At 35.7% G+C, this 19,127-nt stretch overlaps 1 protein-coding gene across 5 annotated transcripts in view; it reads right to left on the bottom strand.

Annotated features, from left to right (window-relative positions):
- Nucleotides 1-19,127, bottom strand: part of TRPM1 (transient receptor potential cation channel subfamily M member 1) — a 130,639-nt gene that overhangs the window by 7,826 nt on the left and 103,686 nt on the right. For 3 of the 5 annotated variants that reach the window (XM_046899254.1, XM_040706833.1, XM_015278984.2), the window contains 12 exons: nt 17,905-18,045; nt 16,997-17,026; nt 14,188-14,477; nt 13,401-13,629; nt 12,032-12,154; nt 11,602-11,733; nt 10,452-10,580; nt 8,954-9,205; nt 8,001-8,193; nt 3,706-3,850; nt 1,361-1,560; nt 74-206 (listed from right to left, as the gene is read on the bottom strand). In XM_046899254.1, coding sequence (XP_046755210.1) covers nt 74-206; nt 1,361-1,560; nt 3,706-3,850; nt 8,001-8,193; nt 8,954-9,205; nt 10,452-10,580; nt 11,602-11,733; nt 12,032-12,154; nt 13,401-13,629; nt 14,188-14,477; nt 16,997-17,026; nt 17,905-18,045 — 1,997 coding nt within the window. The remainder of the gene's footprint in view (nt 1-73; nt 207-1,360; nt 1,561-3,705; nt 3,851-8,000; nt 8,194-8,953; nt 9,206-10,451; nt 10,581-11,601; nt 11,734-12,031; nt 12,155-13,400; nt 13,630-14,187; nt 14,478-16,996; nt 17,027-17,904; nt 18,046-19,127) is intronic. The other 2 variants (XM_040706834.2, XM_040706835.2) reach the window with 2 other exon arrangements.

The following is a 19,127-nucleotide window of genomic DNA, read 5'->3' as shown; positions in this document are numbered from 1 at the left end:
AAAAGGCAATATATTGTTCCAGACAAGGTGTGGGTTTTTTTGTTTTGTTTTGTTGTTGTTGTTTTATAGGTACCTTTCAGAGGTAACTCTGATGCGTTCATCATTAGATGATTGCTGCTCATCCTCTTTTTCCTGGAAGTATTCTTCTACACACTGCTCTTCAAACTCGTACAGCTTTTTTAGCTCTTCATCATTTAGAAATAACTCTGTGAAACAGAAGAAAATATGTGAATTTCCTTTTTCTGAAAATCTGTCAGTCAATTTAAATCCAATGTAGTGGGCTATTTCAGACAGATGGATACTGCAAATTCCACTCCTGCACTAAATGAACAGATGATTCTGTAGATAGGGAATCAGCACTTAGCCAAAATGGCCATGGCTCTGAAAGCAGTGTGATGCATTACGACTATAATCTTCTTCTATGACCATTCACAGTATGCTGTATTTTCTCACAGACCTTTGAACTTTTTAACAGTAGTGCTACATTTTGAACAAACTGAGCAGATTTTACAGGGTAAGACAATCTTTGCCAGCTTGATTGTTCCTTAATTCAAATATTGCTCATAAAGCATGCCAGTTATAGGCAATAGATAATCTGATATAACAGTTTCCCAGACATTCTTTGGATAAGACATGCAAAAACCTAAAATTGAGTAAAGAAAATCCAAGGGAAATATAAGCTCTTGGGAACATTTTATCCTGATTTAGATTTGTCTCTTTTTATTTGTAGGTACTGTTATATTTACATTTTTTTCCTCATTTTTTTTTCCCACTTTTTTAAAAGCAAAAGCTATTGTGCAAATATATAATTACTTACAAGATACATTTCCTGTGAAATGTAGAAATACAGGAGTAATTGTGAGCATCTGATTATCTCAATGAGGTACATCATGAAAATAATAATAATTGCTGAGAATGTTAGCAGTAGAATGCTCACATCCTCATAGTTCTCCTGTGAAATAACAAATAGGTCTATAACATGGAGAAATGAAAGTGGTCGTATATAGATTGCTCACAATCACAAGGTTGAATGTACAGATGACACTTGAAACTGTGGCCTCTTCTTTTCCAATTCATATTTGCCTCTTCCATTGTCTGAACTCTACAAGCACTTGTTGAAAATGGATTAAGTGGATACCATGTCATTATTTAAAAGAAAGTGTTCATTAGCAGCACAGCATCACGTATGCTTAAGGAAGAGATCAACAGCTGTTAACCTGATATAAAATTTGTCCCATGCTTCTTCTGCAAATACACTGAACCATAAACGTGAAGAAAATTAATACTTTGTCACTGGAAAAGCTAATCCTTTCTGCTACCATGTGCAAAAAGCTCTATTCAGAGAAGATTCACTGCATACTCAGCCCCCTGTCACGCTCATCCTGGTCTCCTTCACGCTTCTTGCAGCGACAGCAGACTCGCTTGATGATTATGTAGAGGTGGCTGAAGATAATCATTGGTGGTGGGAGGACAGGTCTGTCATGGAATGTCATGATCAGCTGGTACCGCTGGAACTTCCAGACTTGGTTGGATATTGATTTTACTTCAAAGAAGGTATTGCTGAAAGAGAATAGGTGTATTTTTCATTAGGCCTCTAAGTTTACTTAACATTTAACAAGAACTACATTGACAAAAAGAAGAAAGTAAATAACAACATGAGGCCATACAACTTGCTTTGTTCAGCTCTTTGTTGATGCAGCTGAACTGAATGAACCAATGATTAAGCTAAACTCATTATTTTACTACTCCTTTTGAAGGTAGCAAAGCAGGCGCTCTACATCCCCTATGTACCACGCAGAAGAGTCCTCTTCATTTGCTTCTACTATATAAAGCACTTTAGCTGTCTGTTACAATAAATTTGCACAATTTATGAATCAGATAACTAGTATTTTGGAGCTTGGTTATAAAGTATTTCTATTAATAAATACTCATATTTGATATTATACAAAGTATTAAATCCATGAAAGATATTTTGCATGCTAAACCCAGAAGAATCACATCTTTTTCTTCTAACATGCTAATCAGCTTGACCTATGTAGAACTCTTCTCATGTTTTTACAAAATGCCCTAAATTTAAACTTTGTTCATTCAGACTTCTAATTTGAAAATAGTGCACATTCTTTTAGAAGGAGTTGTTTGTGGGAGTTATAGCTTCATCATTTCTACATCAGAATGAGATGTATTTTATATTATAAGGACATTCTATTAGCAATTCAGCGAATATGAAGGAATAGAGAACTTTATTCAATCCATAGACAAAAATATTCAATGTTACAAAATGCAAAGGAAAATTTGGAAGTTTTGTGTCTTAGATGATGTTTTTCCACCTATTTTAAAATACACTAGGGCAGATCACTTCTATGATGATGATGATACTGACACTTCCTCTTTTTATCTTTTCTATTTCTTTTCTAACTTTCTATGCTTTAGAATATTCAGAAAACCAGACAATACACTTCTTCTTGAGTGCACAAAACACTCCATTTCTTTTGGCTAAGAATACGAGATTACTTACACTGATAAATGACAATCTGACTTCATTCTGTGTCTCCTGCACATCAAGAATTTCCCAGCTACAACTCACCCCCTTGCAACCATGCTAGGATAGCAGGAGTTAACAGTATGACCTACTTCTCAAACTGCTGATTCCTTGGTCTCTTCAGCCAATAATAGTTACCATTGTAAGATGCTTCCCCTTCCCCCTAGCAATGTGACTGGCATTTGGGTACTTTAAAATTCATGACCTTTTAAGCTAAATACATCAAATGAAAGACAGGCTTTGTGAGCTGTAGCTTTCTGGGCACAAAATGAACTATTTTTGTGGTTGTGATGCCCGTTACCTATGCCAGTAAGCCCTGCAACACTGCATATTTATGGGAATCAAAATGGAATTACCTGCTTTTCTTAATAGGTGTTTTGGGAAAATTTTACTAGCAGGAGATATATTAATTTTTCCTATTTTTATTTTCCAGTTCCTAGGTCATTACAGGAAATGCATGGATCATAACTGTTGTGTATAACTGTTGGCAGAAAGTACAAACAGTAGAAATGCATTTAGTTTTATTCCAGAGAAAAAATTCCAGAGCATGGATTTGTGGAATAACGTTATGAATTTGCACAGTTGCACGTTGGTTGCACTGGCCACAAATGCAGCCAGAGATTTTGGTAAAATGTACTCATCTTTTCTCTTGGTTCAAGGTAATATAAACTCCTTTCTTGGGAGATGATAAAGGAACTCTGCGAGGCTTTCATTTCTTTTTTTTCTAAATTAAAAGCTAAGTAAGAAGAAAAAAAAGGAAAAGAAGCCAGATAATGAATGGATGTAGTAGAAATGTCTCTTATTTTTGATGTTTAGATTTTCATTCTGCAGATCTATGGTAGAATCCTGTTTGCCAGTGGTTGCAAGAGTTCTATCACATGTAAATACTTAGTGGATTCAGTTTTCATCTTTACAGAACAATATTGAAGCCTGTCAGTATCCATTAGACCCTAATTGTAGACAGTGATTCTCTCGTATACATCACTGCAAATCTGTACCAAATTTTCTTCCACTCTTTCCCAGTGTATAAACCACTCCAAATATTTACTAGTCATGTTCATAGAGAAATTTTGAGTGTGAATGCAAACCCTTCCAAAATCAGTTGATGGACTCTCATCGAAACTTTATCTTGTCAATAAGAAATTAGTGCACGATCATTTACATACTTGAAGACTGCAATCAGCAGGTTTACCAGCAGAATATTTGCTACCAAGAGGTAACAAGCCATAATAGCAGGAGTGAGCCAGGCCCCTGGTATGCATGGAGGGAGACGTTTACCATCCTCATCGTAAAGATTGTCCCCACAAGGAGCTGAAGAAAAGACAGGAAAGGTATTTAAATTTCCTGACACTTGGGAACAGACTCACTTAATGATGACACGTGTAAAGTCCAGCAAACCAAATAAATTTTATCAGTTTATTTCCAGTGGCAAGTACGTATAATTTCTAGTTCAAATTCTGCTTCTAACTACACCATGCAAAAATAATTTCACATAATAGTGAATGGTTACACAGCTTGAGGTTTAATGCACAATGTAGCTTCCTCCTCAAATTCATATGGCTTTTTTTTTCACAGTAACAGTATAGGACAAGATCTTAATGTGCACATGTATATTTTCATAACAGCATTTTAAAAACATCTCTGACTAAACTTGTGTGCATATCTTTCCAAATACATAAATGGATTTATTTAGTGGTCCAAGATTGCTGAACATGTATCAGGCCTTCATCAGAGCTCTGAGTGTTTAAGTAGGCCCTAACTACCCTAAACAGCTTCTGCTGAGGTCTACACCTACAAGCCCTGCGCATATCTGTTCTTGCCCACGCTACATCAGGTGTGCAGGCATCAGATTTTTCTCATGGATGGACTTGGGACCTATACTTGTCTCCTGGATAAACCCTTCTTTTGTTTCAGCCTTGTCTTCTCTTGCTGAAACCTGAACTCCCTAGGTAGGCCCTGGATTGTTACTTGCCTTGTCTTGTTAGCAATTAGCAGCAGCCATCTCTGAGAGACCGGGTCACTCTGGGGAGGGCATTGCTCACCTTAGGTCCCTGCTCTCTCTTATTCTTAGGGCCAGCCCTGTTCTTGTTGCTTCCTGGCAGATCAGAGCTGCAAATCTGCCCCGAATACCAAGTACTGCTACACAGACAGAAATTGTTTATAATTAAAAAAAAAAAAGTCAGTAAACCTTTATTTTTTCCCCTTGAAAAAAGTCGTGAAGTTGTATGCAGTTACTAACTTGTTTTTGAGTAGAAAACCTCAGTTTCTGATCTTTTTATGTCAACTTTATTTGTCACAATCATAAGTTTATCTTCAGGTGAGTATAAGAGGGAAGTAAAATGAATCATAATATTACTCATGTGGACCAATGAAAATAATGCTAAAAAAAGCCACCAATACAATATCTAGATAATCAAAAGGAATTATTTATAACATGACAATCATGCACGATAATTTAAAAAAATGATTACCTTACTGGCAATCTACTAGAAACAAATCATAGCAATCACATAAGCTTGACTAAAACTTCTGATTTGCAACATATATTACAACAGTTTTCCCCTCCTTTTCAGATGAAACTATTTTGGTAGAAAAACAACTCACACGTGAATATCAGACGAACCCTATAATTAAAATGTCTAGTGAATATCTATCATCTAGCGAAGACAAAAGATTGATGAACATATTCAGCTAAATGAGATAATCAGCTCCGCAGATAGACTTACGATTGATTTCCATGGCATAGACTGAATTGCATTCCAGTGGAACAAAATGAAAAAGGAAGCAAGGAGAGAAAGAAAACAATAGAATAATATAGGGGGAAAAGAAACAACAAAAAGAAAACAACAAAGAAGATGATTGAAATTACAGTTTTGCTGCCAAGAAAGTATAAACAACTCAAATGTCAAAACAGTAGAGACATATAGTTAGAAAGAATGTCTTTGTTCAAACTGCATGGTATTCTGTAATTTCCTTTTCATTTTGTGTTCCCCAAATGTTACACATGGCAGCAAATTCATGACATTAAAATAAACCACAAAATGCTGATGGCAGATGATCGTTTAAATATACAAAATGTTTCAGGCAACTAAGCAAAATTGATAGTCACCACAAACACAAAACAACTCAAAGTTACCACATGAAATCATTGTTGCAGCTATTAAGGAAACATTTATCACTTTTTTAAAAAAATTATTATTTTAAGGACCATCTTAGCTTTGAGTCCACTAGCTGTTTCTATTGAATAGCTAAGTTTCCATTAACAGTCATGATACTGATGTCATTACAGTACAATATCATTAAAGCTCATTTCGATGGCAGTATAGATACTTGCTCCCCAGCCCCTAAATGGTGATTGTAAAAAGAATCACAGTATGGAAAGACACTCAGCTCAGCTTCTCTATTGTTTAAGAATATGTTGTTGTAGAATAACACTAACTTGTTGATCATGGACATCTTCTGAATTGAGTGAATCAGACTGAATGCAGCATTAGGAAAAGCGTTACCAGCAAGTGGAGAGAGGTAGTTATTCCCTTCCATTCTACCTTGGTGAAACCACATCTATACTAGTGTATCTAGCTCTGAGTACCCCAGTACAAATCAGATAAGAACATCCTGGAAAGTGTCCAGCAAAAGGCCACAAAGAACTTTAAGGTGATCAGAGGAACTGACAAATGAGGTGAGACTGGGAGCTCGGACAATTTAGCCTAGAGAAAAGAGGTGAGATCTTACCAGTGTGAGATTGCACCTGAGAAGAAGGAAAGAGCCAAATTCTTCTCACTGGTGTCCAGTAAAAGGACAAATGGTAATGAGCACAGATAGAAACAGAGGAAGTTCTATATAAACCAGGATGTACAGAGAGGCTGAGCAGTCTTCATCCTTCAAGACATGCAAAACCTCATCAGGTAGCTCCTGAGGAACTACAGTGTCCCCTGCTCTGAGCAAGGAAACTGGACAATCTTTGGACAATCTCCAAAGGTGCTTTCTAACCTCATGAATTCTGTGACCCTCATCTTTAGGTGACATCTTATCCTCTGAGAAATCACAATGACAAAAATCCAACTACTTTATTTCAGGTGGCAAATTTGAGGTTGCTATTGTGGTGTGCTTACAGAAAACCATGAACAACAACGAGAGAAGAAACATGGAGTGAAAATTTCTCACTGAAAACAAAAAGATCTTCAGAAGTCAGTGTATGGACTCCTAGACAGAAGAAAATTACAGTGTAACAGTAAAGCAGTCTAGTTATAACAAGTAGAACTCCTTGCACAGCCATACCTATCCAACAACATGCATTTCAAAATTAGCTTATGCTCCAATGACTAACATAGCAAAGCTTCTGACATGGGAAAAAGGTTAGAGGAACAAGTAGTTGAACTGGAGTGGTGTAACTGGAAACTCCCTAACTTCTTTTTTTACCTGAGATCTTTTACACTTCTAAAGAATAGTTTCTAATGGGAAAGGAGGATTGACTGAAAACTTGAGAGAATTTTGGGATACCTCATGCTAGAGACATCAGTGTTGTTGAAGTATGAATTTTGACTGATAAAGAAAACAAACTGTCTACACTGGCAAGTGTTTTTTGTTCAGTGTGAGGAGAGATCTGAATGCACATTACAAAGAACATAGAGAATATCCTGTCTACACTGTTCACAATATAAGCAGCTCGTTGAAATGGAATATATACAATGCTGGAATAGCAGCTTGTATTGTTTCAGATAAACTGCAAAGTGCATAATGCACACTAAAGAAGGCCAGCTGCATGTCTGACTGTACAAATTGCAATCAATAATACAAAACTACCAGTAACATGACACTGACAGTGTCCATCTTCTCAAAAACAGAACTTTTTTTTTAAACTGTGCAGCTTTTGTACGTAAAATGCTGTTTCTACAGTGAAAGCCAATCAAGCTGATTTTTTTTTTAATTATTTTTTTCTCCTGCACAGATGTAGAAAATAAGAAAATGTTTGATTTGTGAAATTGAAACATTTCTGGAAAAGTAGATACATATATCCATGCTAATATAAATGCAGACTCTCATTGCTTGTGCTACCAGCTGGAGATGAAAAGGCATGTTACCTATTTATCATATCTATTTTTAGCTCCTGTGCAAAGTATTTATTTTTTTCTTCTTCAGCTGGAAATGTTTCTTAGTAAAATATTAGTTCAAGAGAAAGTTTAAGAATGATCTCTGCTTATCTCTGCAAGTAAACAGAACATTTAATATTGTTACCCTCTCAGATAGGCAAATATTCCAGACTGTATCACACTCAGCATTAACTGAACTGGGATTTTTGGTTAGAGGCAGGACGTGCAGGTGAGGAACAAAAAATTCATTAGTCTCTGGAGTCTGTCACAAGAAAACCCTCAAATGGACAAATACATTCTAATTCCAAATTAAAAGCAAACATTAATTTGGATCTGATCATCTGCCTCATAAACAGGAAACAGAATCTTACTATGAATTCTACTCTTACGGTCTATCTGGTCTGCGAACACCTCTCCATAGATCATCCAGTAGGGCATATAGAAGATGTTGCGAGCTAGTCTCCAAGAAGGCTCCTCATCTGGGTGCAGGATTGCTTGGCGTGCTACTCCAAAACTCATCAGAACCACAAGCATGATGACCACAAAGTAAAGCATGTCAATCATCTGCACAAAGAGACCATACAAATGTTCTTATCATCACGAGTTAGTACAGTGACATCAACGTATCTGTTTGCCAAAGTGCAGTAAAGTGAACAAGAAAAGTATCACGCATTTTCCTGGATAATTTTCCTGATGTTGTTCTCCAAATTTAACTGCTGCCCATGAATTAAACATACATAAAAGGGCAGGAAGAAGTCATTTAAAGAAATAATGGATTTATATTTTTATATATATATATATTATATATATATATATTATATTTATCTCCAATTATATATATATTTTACATATATATATATATATATATAAAAGACTTAACACAGTAAAAAAAAAAAAAAATTGTTATCCCTATTCTCTTTTGTATCAAGTGCACTTAGCTCTGCTTTCAGCACAGAGTCTTTCTGTGGTGATAAGGAGATGGCAATCATTGCTGCATCATTTCCAGTCCACAACTGATGGTTCTATTGATGATCTTGGTCTATTGACAATATCTTACCACTATGACTATGAGAGGGAGAAGGCAGGCAAAGTGAAAAAGCTTACAAATTAGTTAAAAAATAAATTCAAGTAAGTATCTCCTTGAATATCTTCTTTGTATTTTGAAAGAGTATTTCATCTTGTGTGCACAAGACTCACATGCTAATTCTTTCATAGCCTTTACTCAGAGCCTTAGATGGATGGAAAAAACTCCTCTAAAACTATTATTTAAAACCATAATTGAATTTTGTTTCCCATGAAGTTCTGAAATACATGATTTACTAACCATCTTTCCAATCATCATGACGTAAGGTCCCAGATATTTGTTCACACCGAAGATATCTAGTACTCTAATGTACCAGAAAATTATATCTACACAGTAAATAACTCTTCCATAACCCATGTAAGGCTGATTCTGTAGGCGAAGAATTGCTCCTATCATAAATACTGAAATAGCCACCAGGTCAGTAATATTCCAGTATTCCTGGAGCCAAACTTTCACTTTTTGACTCAGCTTTCCAGGTTCTGACATGAGAATCTGAAATAAAAATTGACAAAGACATAATTAAGAAAAATGTGAAATTATATTTCTGAAGTCATGAAAAAAGATCAGTCCTGTCACATTCAGTAGGGACCACCCCTATTTGCGACAAAATTTGCCTTAAGCAGCAGAGGGTCTGAGCTTAAGCTGGAGAGAGTCCTGCAGAGAACTACAAAGATGACTAGAGGTCTGGAGAATCTCCCTTATGATGAAAAGCTGAGATATCTGGAACTGTTTATGCCAGAGAAGAGAAGACTGAGAGAGGATCTTATCAACACTTACAAATATCTAAAGGGCAGGAGACAAGTGCATTGGGCCAGGCTCTTTTTAGTAGTACCCAGAAAGAGAAGAAGAGGCAATGGGTACAAACTGGAGCACAAAAACTTCCATTTGAACATGAGAGAAAGTCTTTAATTTGAGGATTACAGAGCACTAGAACAAGCTTCTCAGAGAGGTTTTGAAGTCTCCTCTGGAGATATTCAAAACTCACCTGGACTATTTCCTGTGAAACCTACTGTAGGGATCCTGCTTTAGCAGGGGGCTTGGACTGGATAATCTGCAGAGGTCCCTTCCAATTGCTGCAATTCTATGATCTGTATTTTTAGTGACTAGTTGCAACATTTCCTTTCCATCTTTGTATCTATTTTGGCTAAATTATGCCTTTTTTGTTGTTGTCATAGGATTTAAGCAATAACATTTAAACAAGGATATCTAGCTTGATGATTTTGAATCCATATTTATCTCCAAATACGGTTAGTAAGTAATTCAGGAATTTTCAATCAGAGGATAGTCCAAGTGCAAACCACACTATAACATGTGAATACAGTGGAAGTTTTTATGCTGTCTCCCTCATATGAAAGTATCTACAGATCAGTCAGACCTATTGGCTGACTGCTGTTCTCTTCAAGTAAGTAAACAGCTAGCATCCACTGAGATTTATTTCACAAGTTGCTGCCATGCCTTTCCTGGATAGTGATTAGTGACCTCAGGGCATTTTTGCTTGACCTTTTCACCCAGTAAAAGAAGGTTTTAAGGTATGGGAATGGGTCACATAAATGAAAATCTCTGCAGTTTAAGACTCTGCATTTTAAGACTTTGTGGTTATGAGAATCATAGAATCATAGTATAGTTATCTTCTCTTATCTGTGGCTTTTTAACCCTCTGCATAAGTCCATGCTATTATTACCTCTAAGAAGGAACTTCTTTTTAAGGGCTATGTGATGTAAATATGAGCAGACTTTACCTCTCTTACTTTCTCTAAAGCCAATGTCACAATGTAAGAGATGACAATCCATTCCTGGACAGATGGCCACCGTTCCATCCGCACCAAGATGATATAGTTAAATAGCATCAAGTAACCCAGGTATGATATCTATAAAAAAGAAATCCTTTATAGACTTTTGTGACATTCATATGAACACATAGGCTATGTGTGACAGTTTCAGGTGAAGAAGACCTACTTGTGAAATGAAAAAGCTTTTCTTCTCTGAAGAAAGTGTGGTTACCGCAATGCTCTTGCTACTACAGCTGCCATGCAAACTGGTAGAGGCCATGGGCCTCCAGCAGCTTAGTATTATTCAGGCAGCTGCTGACTTGTTGAAATAAGCAGCACAATGCTAAAACTTTCTAAATCAGGCCCCTTTTTCCTGAGGCATTTTTAATATACTAAAATGTACTTTCTTTACTCCATTAAATAATATTTAATACTTCTATCTGAAATTCAGTAGGAATTGATATTTTGAATTATTGTCACTTCAGAAAGATAGATAATTATTCAGTGCACTGAAACAAACAAACAAAAAACCTACATAACATAATGACATACGAGATACCACAAGTTCTAACTTAGCCTAAAATGAAAACAGTGTCCTTCATGTAGGGCACATACAAAATTCAGCAATAGCAAGAATATTTATTTTTTATTAAAATAGAATTTCTTGATGTACTAAAAAGAAAACGAGATGATTGCAGTTCAGATTGATTTTAATTACTTAAATAGGAGAAAAGAATTTATTAAGCCTTAAATATCTGTGCTTCCATCAAGATTGCATTTGACAGAGTAAATGGGAAGCACTGATACTGCAGCATTGTTTATTGGGTCCTAAAGCATATTTAAAAGCAGAACAGGATCCAGAAGCCTTTAGAAAGCAAGAGGATCTAGACTAGCTTGTACTGAGTGACTGAACTTTGCAGCCTCCTTTAAAGTGTGTAAGAGCTTTAGGAGGTGACAGCATAAGCTACAGTTATTTGTTCTACTACACTCTGTATTTTTCTCTAAATAAAGAGAGTGCTTCACTCATCAGATTCCATGAAAATCACTGTTATTTATGTTTTATGTGGTTATTATTTTTACATTGCTAGTGATCTCTATCAGTTTAATCACCACAACTTACTGTGTAGAACCAAAATTTGACAATAGGAGCATTATAGAATTCATAGATCTTTGTTCCAATTGGAAGGCTGTTTTGTTTTTTATTTCCATTCTCTTCATCCCCCTTCCGGGAACCCGTATCCACGTTTGCATCCTAGAAGACCACAGTCGTCAGTTTACACCAATATATATAACATCAAAACCAGTCCCATTAACTACCAAGTGCTTCCTCTGAGCAACAGACCTCCTGTTGACTTTTTAAAAATACAAAAACTATTAACTATAGTAAATCTATGCAAATACACAGATAATTTGCATGGTCTGGGAATCCAACCTATATACTCTCCACAGAACCAGATGAGATTTTATCTAATGTCACCTACAGCACAGAAAAGTTAGAAAACTTAGCACTCTTGACCTGTTACAACTTCCTCATAAACTCCAGTACTGACCACATTTTCTTCCTCCTTTTCTTTGCCTTCTTCATTTTCTCGTGATGTCTGGTAAGAATAATCATCGTAACTGCGAAACTCTAGGAAAAGGATGGTCGGAGGGAAAAGAATTCCCATTATAACCTGTACAACGAGAAAGAATTCAACTCAGACTGCAATATTTATTTAAACTAATAGATTTCATAAAAAAGCAAATCTGATAATCCATTTTTTCTTTTGCATAGCATTCAAGATACTCTGTTATCTCCAAACCTACAAGAATAATGAATGGGTAGTAGTTAAGAAGCATAATCAATAATCTGTCAATTGAAAGATTTTCCATTTTCATGAATACACTGCATGTAAGAAATTGTGCTCCAGAATCAGAGTTGGCCAGAGAAATTCCATGGAATGATATAGTAGCAGTTGACAAAGCGTTTCAGGTTTTTTACTGGACTTACAGTTACTTTAGTCAACTGCTGTAATTAGTTTTTATAGTTAAGAATCTTGTGGAAGTATAAGGAGCTGTGCAGACAGCACCCAGAGAGTTCTACTATATGAGAATGCAGAGATAAAAAGATAGGCTAAGTACAGAAAAAGAGTTAAAGAAGAGAGGAGTGCCTCTCTCTCAAAACCAGAACATTAGCAGATGACAGCACCATCATGACAGACCTTTACAAGGATGACAGCAGCTACATTATGTAACAAAGAAGAGTATATTCACCTACAAACTCTCACGCACAAACAAACACTCCTGTTTCCGTAACAACGGATCACTCATATTTGTATGTTGTGACAGCCTTCTCATATTACGCTTTTCTACATTTTTTTCTGCAGATCCACTGATCAGGAAATATAAAAATCAGTACTAGGTACAAAATAATTGAATCACAGAAGATAAGAATAAAAATCACATGATTTCACACATTTCATTCTTATCAAAACTGAATCTTAATTCTGTGTCTTCTGGAACAATACTAAGCAACACTAAGAAGAATCTGTCCGAGTATAGATTCTTTTCTCTTTAACCCCACTGTGTGTATCCATAGAGAAGATATTTTTGCTTCTACTCAACTAATTTTTAATCTGAGTTTCATGTTTTTAATTAACAGATTTCATCATTCATTGAAAGCTACAACTTTGCTTTCAGATTCCAAACATATTAAGCCTTTCATAGGTCTTTGACAAGTCATTTTCCTTTGTCCTGGTGTGATGTTCCTTAGATTTCCTGAGTTTGGGGAAAAAAAAAAAAAAGAGAGAGATTCAAAACAGATACATTCTTAAACCATCTTTAATTAATAAGCCATTTTTTCTTATGCATACACTATATATAACATAGTGTTACGTGCAACAAAGTATATCTTTGAAAGCAAATGCAGAACAGAAATACCTTCAGGCCTGGGTTTTTTCGCATACGTAGTCGCCCCATCCACATATCTGTTAAGAGCATCTGACTGCACGTGTGAGCAATGAAGTCCCTGTGTTTAGCTGCCACAGCCAGCTTCAGGCAGGTAGAATTACTCCAGTTTTTCAGTTCATAGGTCAGTAGTTTCATGGCAATCTGCTCATCGTGTTTGTAGGACTGATCCAAGAGTTCAACAGCCAGCTGGCCAAAATCTCTGTAACATGCAAGATAAGTCTAGTGAAGTTGGATTTAGAAATCTGTGTTTGCTTACAGTTGGGATTTTCATTCTGTTCATATGGGGTTATGTTTTTCTATACACAAGGACAAGAGCAATAGAATCTCAGGCTTGATTTGGGATAGTTTACAAAAGTTCCAAACAAATTTTCAGTGACTAGAGAGAATTAGCTTAGACCAAATGACATCTCAAGACCAGCTTAACTAGATCATCAGATGGCCCCTAATTCATATGAGCACACACTCAAAATAACATTGTGAAGTAAAACTAGCTAGTTTTATAGAGAGAAAAGGTGAAGAAAGAATATGTACTTCCAGAAAAAAAAAAAGAACAAAAAAAACGCAAGTTTTGCTAGCATTACCTTTAGAATCTGAAACAAAAGTTTGGTTTGTTTACTGTTGATAAACAGGCTCCAGACTGCATTCTTTGAACCTACAGTCTGGGAATTAACTGCACTCTAGTAAATATCAAGGTTCTCATCAGGTCAGACAATTTCCTGTATCAGGTAGACATGTACTATGCTCTACAACTACTAACTTTGAGTTGTTGTCCAGATCCTGAGAGATGTCATCCACCAGTTCACTTTCAGAAGATTCATGTGCCATAGATTTGTACAGCTTACAAGCAACAAGTGCTTTGGCCATAGTTTCCTCCCCTCGTTGCCAAAGGAAGAGTGCCATCTTTTGCCTTTTCATCAGCACAGCCCATAACATCAGTTCATGAAATGGATACTGAAAGCGGCTCACTTCTGGGTCATCCACATCAATATCAATCTCTTCCTCCTTTTTCTTCTTCTTCTTCTTTCCTTTTGTTGGAGGCTCATCATCCTGGGAAGAAAACAAGAATTCTTCATACCAATCTTTATCATCTAATTTGATGACACCATGAACTAAATGCATATCAAGAGGTTATGATATTAATAGTTACACTTTTTTTGTTGCTGGCTATAATGAATGCCAATAGTAATAAAAATGTGACAAATGTGACAAAGCATGCATTGGGCTATCACACTTAACACAGGTTAATGTTTTATTCAGAGAACCACTTTTTACACACTTAATTAGAGGTCACTTATCCTGGATACTTACAGTATAGCCCTACTGTTCTGAAGCCATCACTTCACACTGCATTGGAAGTGGATCTCTACTGCATATGTAATTGCATTAGTCGAGTGATAAGGAATTAGTACTTAATGAATTCTTCTGCAGTGTAAATGGAGCTTTACCAAGCCTGAATTCACTATAAAGGTTCTACTCTAAGTTTTTATTTTATATATCTGTATCCATTCTTGAAGAACAGTGCTGCATATCTTACAGGTATCAAAGCAGTATTCGGACTGACATGCAGGTAGAGAGAGTGGTTAACATGCAAAGGGGAAAAGGCAGGCAGATAGCATTCTTAAGAACAAGATACTTAAGTGAGTGTTCACCTTTGAATAAGTAATCTCCTCTTTATGTATGCTGTGCAAACAGAAGGTAAAGTATCCTGTTTCTTAAAGGGATAGAGAGGATAGGCCATTACTACAGGAACCAACATGGGAGTAACTGAAGGGAAGTACTGACAATGAAGCAGGATCCTGAAGGGAGAAAAACCATGATTGGGTAAATTAGGGTTTAAATAATATAGGGAGAACATTGCATATATAGGTGTAGAGAGAGAGCTTATCACCACTGTATGCCTTGATTCCAATCTCAGGATTGCAACTAAATCCCATCCTACAGAACTAGATGATCTTAAAGATCCCTTCCAACTCAAACCATTCTACAATTCTACATTTTTATGAATCAGTTTTTGTTCATATAAGTAATCTCAGCACTATTTTATTACAGTAAATGAACTTAAACCCAAATTCAGGCTTCAGCCTTACTCCTCAGGTTTCCAAAGAAAACTCTTCAGCTCAACACTTAAGTAAGCGCTGCTCTTTTAGCAGTTCTAAGAACTGCAAGCGTTGACCTTGATTTCTTACAAAAAATTTAGGGGGTCCTAAACTGAATGCAAGTGAATAAAGTGTAAAGCATCTTTGAAGAACAGAACATAAAATCTCAAATGAAGGGCCAAAAATCGGGTCTTCCCCACACTAGGAAAATCAAGTCAAAATAAAACCCTTGGTGGGGAGGACAAAGTACTAATGAGTCTAAACTTCCTGTTTTAAAACTTTTAACTCCGGAAATGAAAGACAAAAAATTGGTGATGCATTAAATTACTGACCTCTTCAACAACAGAAAAATTAATTTTTCATTTCAACTTTTCTTTCTCTTGGAAGAAGGGAGTGAGCTACACCCACTATTAAATAGAGAGAACACTTAAATTTGTGCCATGTACAATATTTCACATTGGAAGAAATAGGAAAAATCAAAATGTGCTTTTAGGGAAGCACTAAGTAACCTACGTGTGATCAACACTGATCAAACAGGGCTGCACTTCTGAGGTGCTGAGCTTTTGGCTTTCATCCATCAGAAAATAGGAAGTTGATCACAGAGATTAAGTACAGCTTGGACTTTGTAGAGAAGAAAGCTGCTTATCTGCTTGGGGAAATAGAGGCTTTTGTATGCAGGTAGAGTATATATCAAAGGTAACACAGGCAGTATGTACATATATTGTGTTCAAATGCTATGAAAGCATTAATAAAAGTATACTCCATAGAGAAAAGTCCCTGGGCTCTTTACATAAATACCCTTCCACTGTATATTAATACATGTTTCAGGGGAAAAACAAAAACAAAAAACCATCTGCCTCCATGAGTGAGCTTTGAGGCATCGTCTCAGACTTGATCCTGATCAGTTCAAAATTTCTGCAGGCACACGGGTAATTGAGGCAGGGTTTTGGTTCAGTTCCATCTCATATTTCCAAAGCACAGTGCCATCAGTGTTAACAAATACCCTTTTTAAGTGGAAAACAGCCTTTAACATGCCACAACACAACACACAACATTTTTTTTCACTCCACTTAAATGTTGTCTCAATGATGAAACCTCATTTGTGTATTAATTATTACTTCATGGTTAAAGGGGATTAGCCCACATGTAGTACTGCTGGGCTTTCTTCAATATTAACAATGTTCACATCTGAATTATTTAGTCTACCGTACATTCCAGCAAATAATGCATTATTACATAATAGTGCTGAAAACTGCCTACAGATTACTAAGCAAAGCTCTAAGCAGCTCTCAGGACGATACCAATAAAAAAAAAAAGTCAGAAACACTTCATAGGCTGCTTGCAAAACAGATCCGCTCTAGCTGCAATTTACTTTAAGCCACAGCAACAGTGAAGAAGCTAAGAGCAAGAGCAGAACTGTACCAAGAAATGCACTGATAAAGCCAGTATTTTACAATAAATCCAACTTACCTCCATCCCCAGTAGTTTAAGAGCTTTTGGCTAAATATTAAAATAGAAAGAAAATTAGTTAGATGGGAGGCAAAATTCAAAGACTAAAAAATGCAAAGGAAACAACAGATCAAATATTTTCCATAAAAATATATAATATAAAAATAGTTCTCTGTTCTCTTATGGAATCTCTGATTTACATTTTCTGTAAAAGGCTTAACTGTATGTTCAATTACGTAGCATGCTCTCTCTCTGTATACATACATACACACAATATCTTGGCTACATAATAGATTAGTTTGGGGGTTTGAGTGGCCTTCTGATCATCTGAAGCAGTTGCTTTTTGTAAGCAAGCTTCACTTGATCTTCAAAAACCCAAAATTCGAACAAAAAAATAAGTTAATGAAGAGAATTGTTCTAATTGCATAGAATAAAATGTTTAACAAGGGTCCATGCTTTATATTCACATAATTGGTCCGCGGCTCTGAAATGAGATTGCAGTGGTTTCTGTAAAATGAAGTTTATGTTCAGAGCAGTTCCTTACAAGGAACTTATTTAATAATTTGGAAAACAGACCTGATGTGACCAGTACAGTTTACAGTTCAAGTTACAATGTCAAGCTACAGCTTAAAGAAGGAAGAAGTAAATATGCAGACAAGGCAGTTAGAAATACTTGGATAGTAAACTACTTAAATAGGAGGCAGTTCACCTCCAGATCACAGTATTTACCATCTGCTGGCTTCTTCTATTAACTAAAGTGTTTTATGGGATCCTTACATAACTTTACTACTACTACTAGAGGTTCAACATCGGTCTTACAGTATTTCTTTAGCATTGGACAGGTAGCGTTTCACAATGATAAAGGAACAGAGTACTAGCTATTTTTACCATCACCATGATGGCCACATCCAGAATTAACTCATTCTTACCCTCTTTGGTCCAAACAAATTATTATAAAGAGTCCGAAAACTTTTTCTAGTATAGTTGCAGCGATAAGCTCCACCCATGAGATATTCAAGTACAAGACCAATATCTATTAGGCTGATATGATAATCTGGTGGAAGATTTCCCTACCAAAAGCAAGCAAACAAAAGAACAAAATAAGAACTTAGAAAAAGAAAACATAACAAACATGAAATTTATATTGGTGCAGCATTAATATGTATGCACTTGTCTCAGTCTCTGAATATTTATACAAAATTAATAAGAACGAATTTACATGATAAATATTTGGAGGACAGATTGAATTTTGGAAGTATTTATAATTGAGGACAATTTTATAATATATTATATAAATTATATATATAAATTATATATATACATTATATAATATATTATATAAATATAATTGAGAACTTATACTTTATGTCAGTGTCCATACAAGCCCAAGTTGTTTGCAAGAGCTATATTGGTGAATTCAAACTTTATATTCATCATTATTAATCCAATATAAAAGTATGATTTGCTTAATTTCATGGTGAAGATCAGACACATTCTACATTTTATAAAAAAATGTATTTTGTCACAATATTATCTATAGAGTTAAAAATGTAATTTAGATAATGATTTAGATATATATATGTAGCCCAGAATTAAAGAAAAAAGCCTATAATTTCCATGATCACGTGTAAGAGCTAGACAGTTGCATTAACTCTTCTAGAAAAATGAGCTGAAAACTGCTTTGTTGTTTGAGCTATATCCTATGACAGTAACTCATTCTACAACACTACTGAGCAGTTGCTACGAAGAAAGAACTCTATCCTAAGCAAACACATCACCTCCATGTTAACCCAACTGAATCCCCGAGACTGCCGCTGAATGAGTGAGCCATGAAAATGCAATGAAGAGACAGACAGAAAGCAGAATGTAGAAAAGCATTAGTGACAAGCAAAAAGACAAACACCGAATGAGGTAAGTTTAACTGTATAGTATATCAATATGAATTATACATTAACTCAGTACTGCGTGATTCCCACAGTTAAATCTCCATGGATAAATGGGAGTTTCCTTTCAAAGAAAGGAAGACTATTCCTTGTAGTTAAATTTTATGAAATAAAAGCTCCAAAACCTCAGAATAAATATATAACCCTGTCAATAGATAATGAATGAATGAGCATGTAGTGGAAACCAACAACATATTTAGGATTTGTAG

Source organism: Gallus gallus, chromosome 10 (genome assembly GCF_016699485.2).
Source record: "Gallus gallus isolate bGalGal1 chromosome 10, bGalGal1.mat.broiler.GRCg7b, whole genome shotgun sequence".
NCBI classification, from domain to species: Eukaryota; Metazoa; Chordata; class Aves; order Galliformes; family Phasianidae; genus Gallus; species Gallus gallus.
The sequence above is the reverse complement of the archived record's forward strand: the minus strand, read 5'-3'. Positions and strand labels throughout refer to the sequence as shown.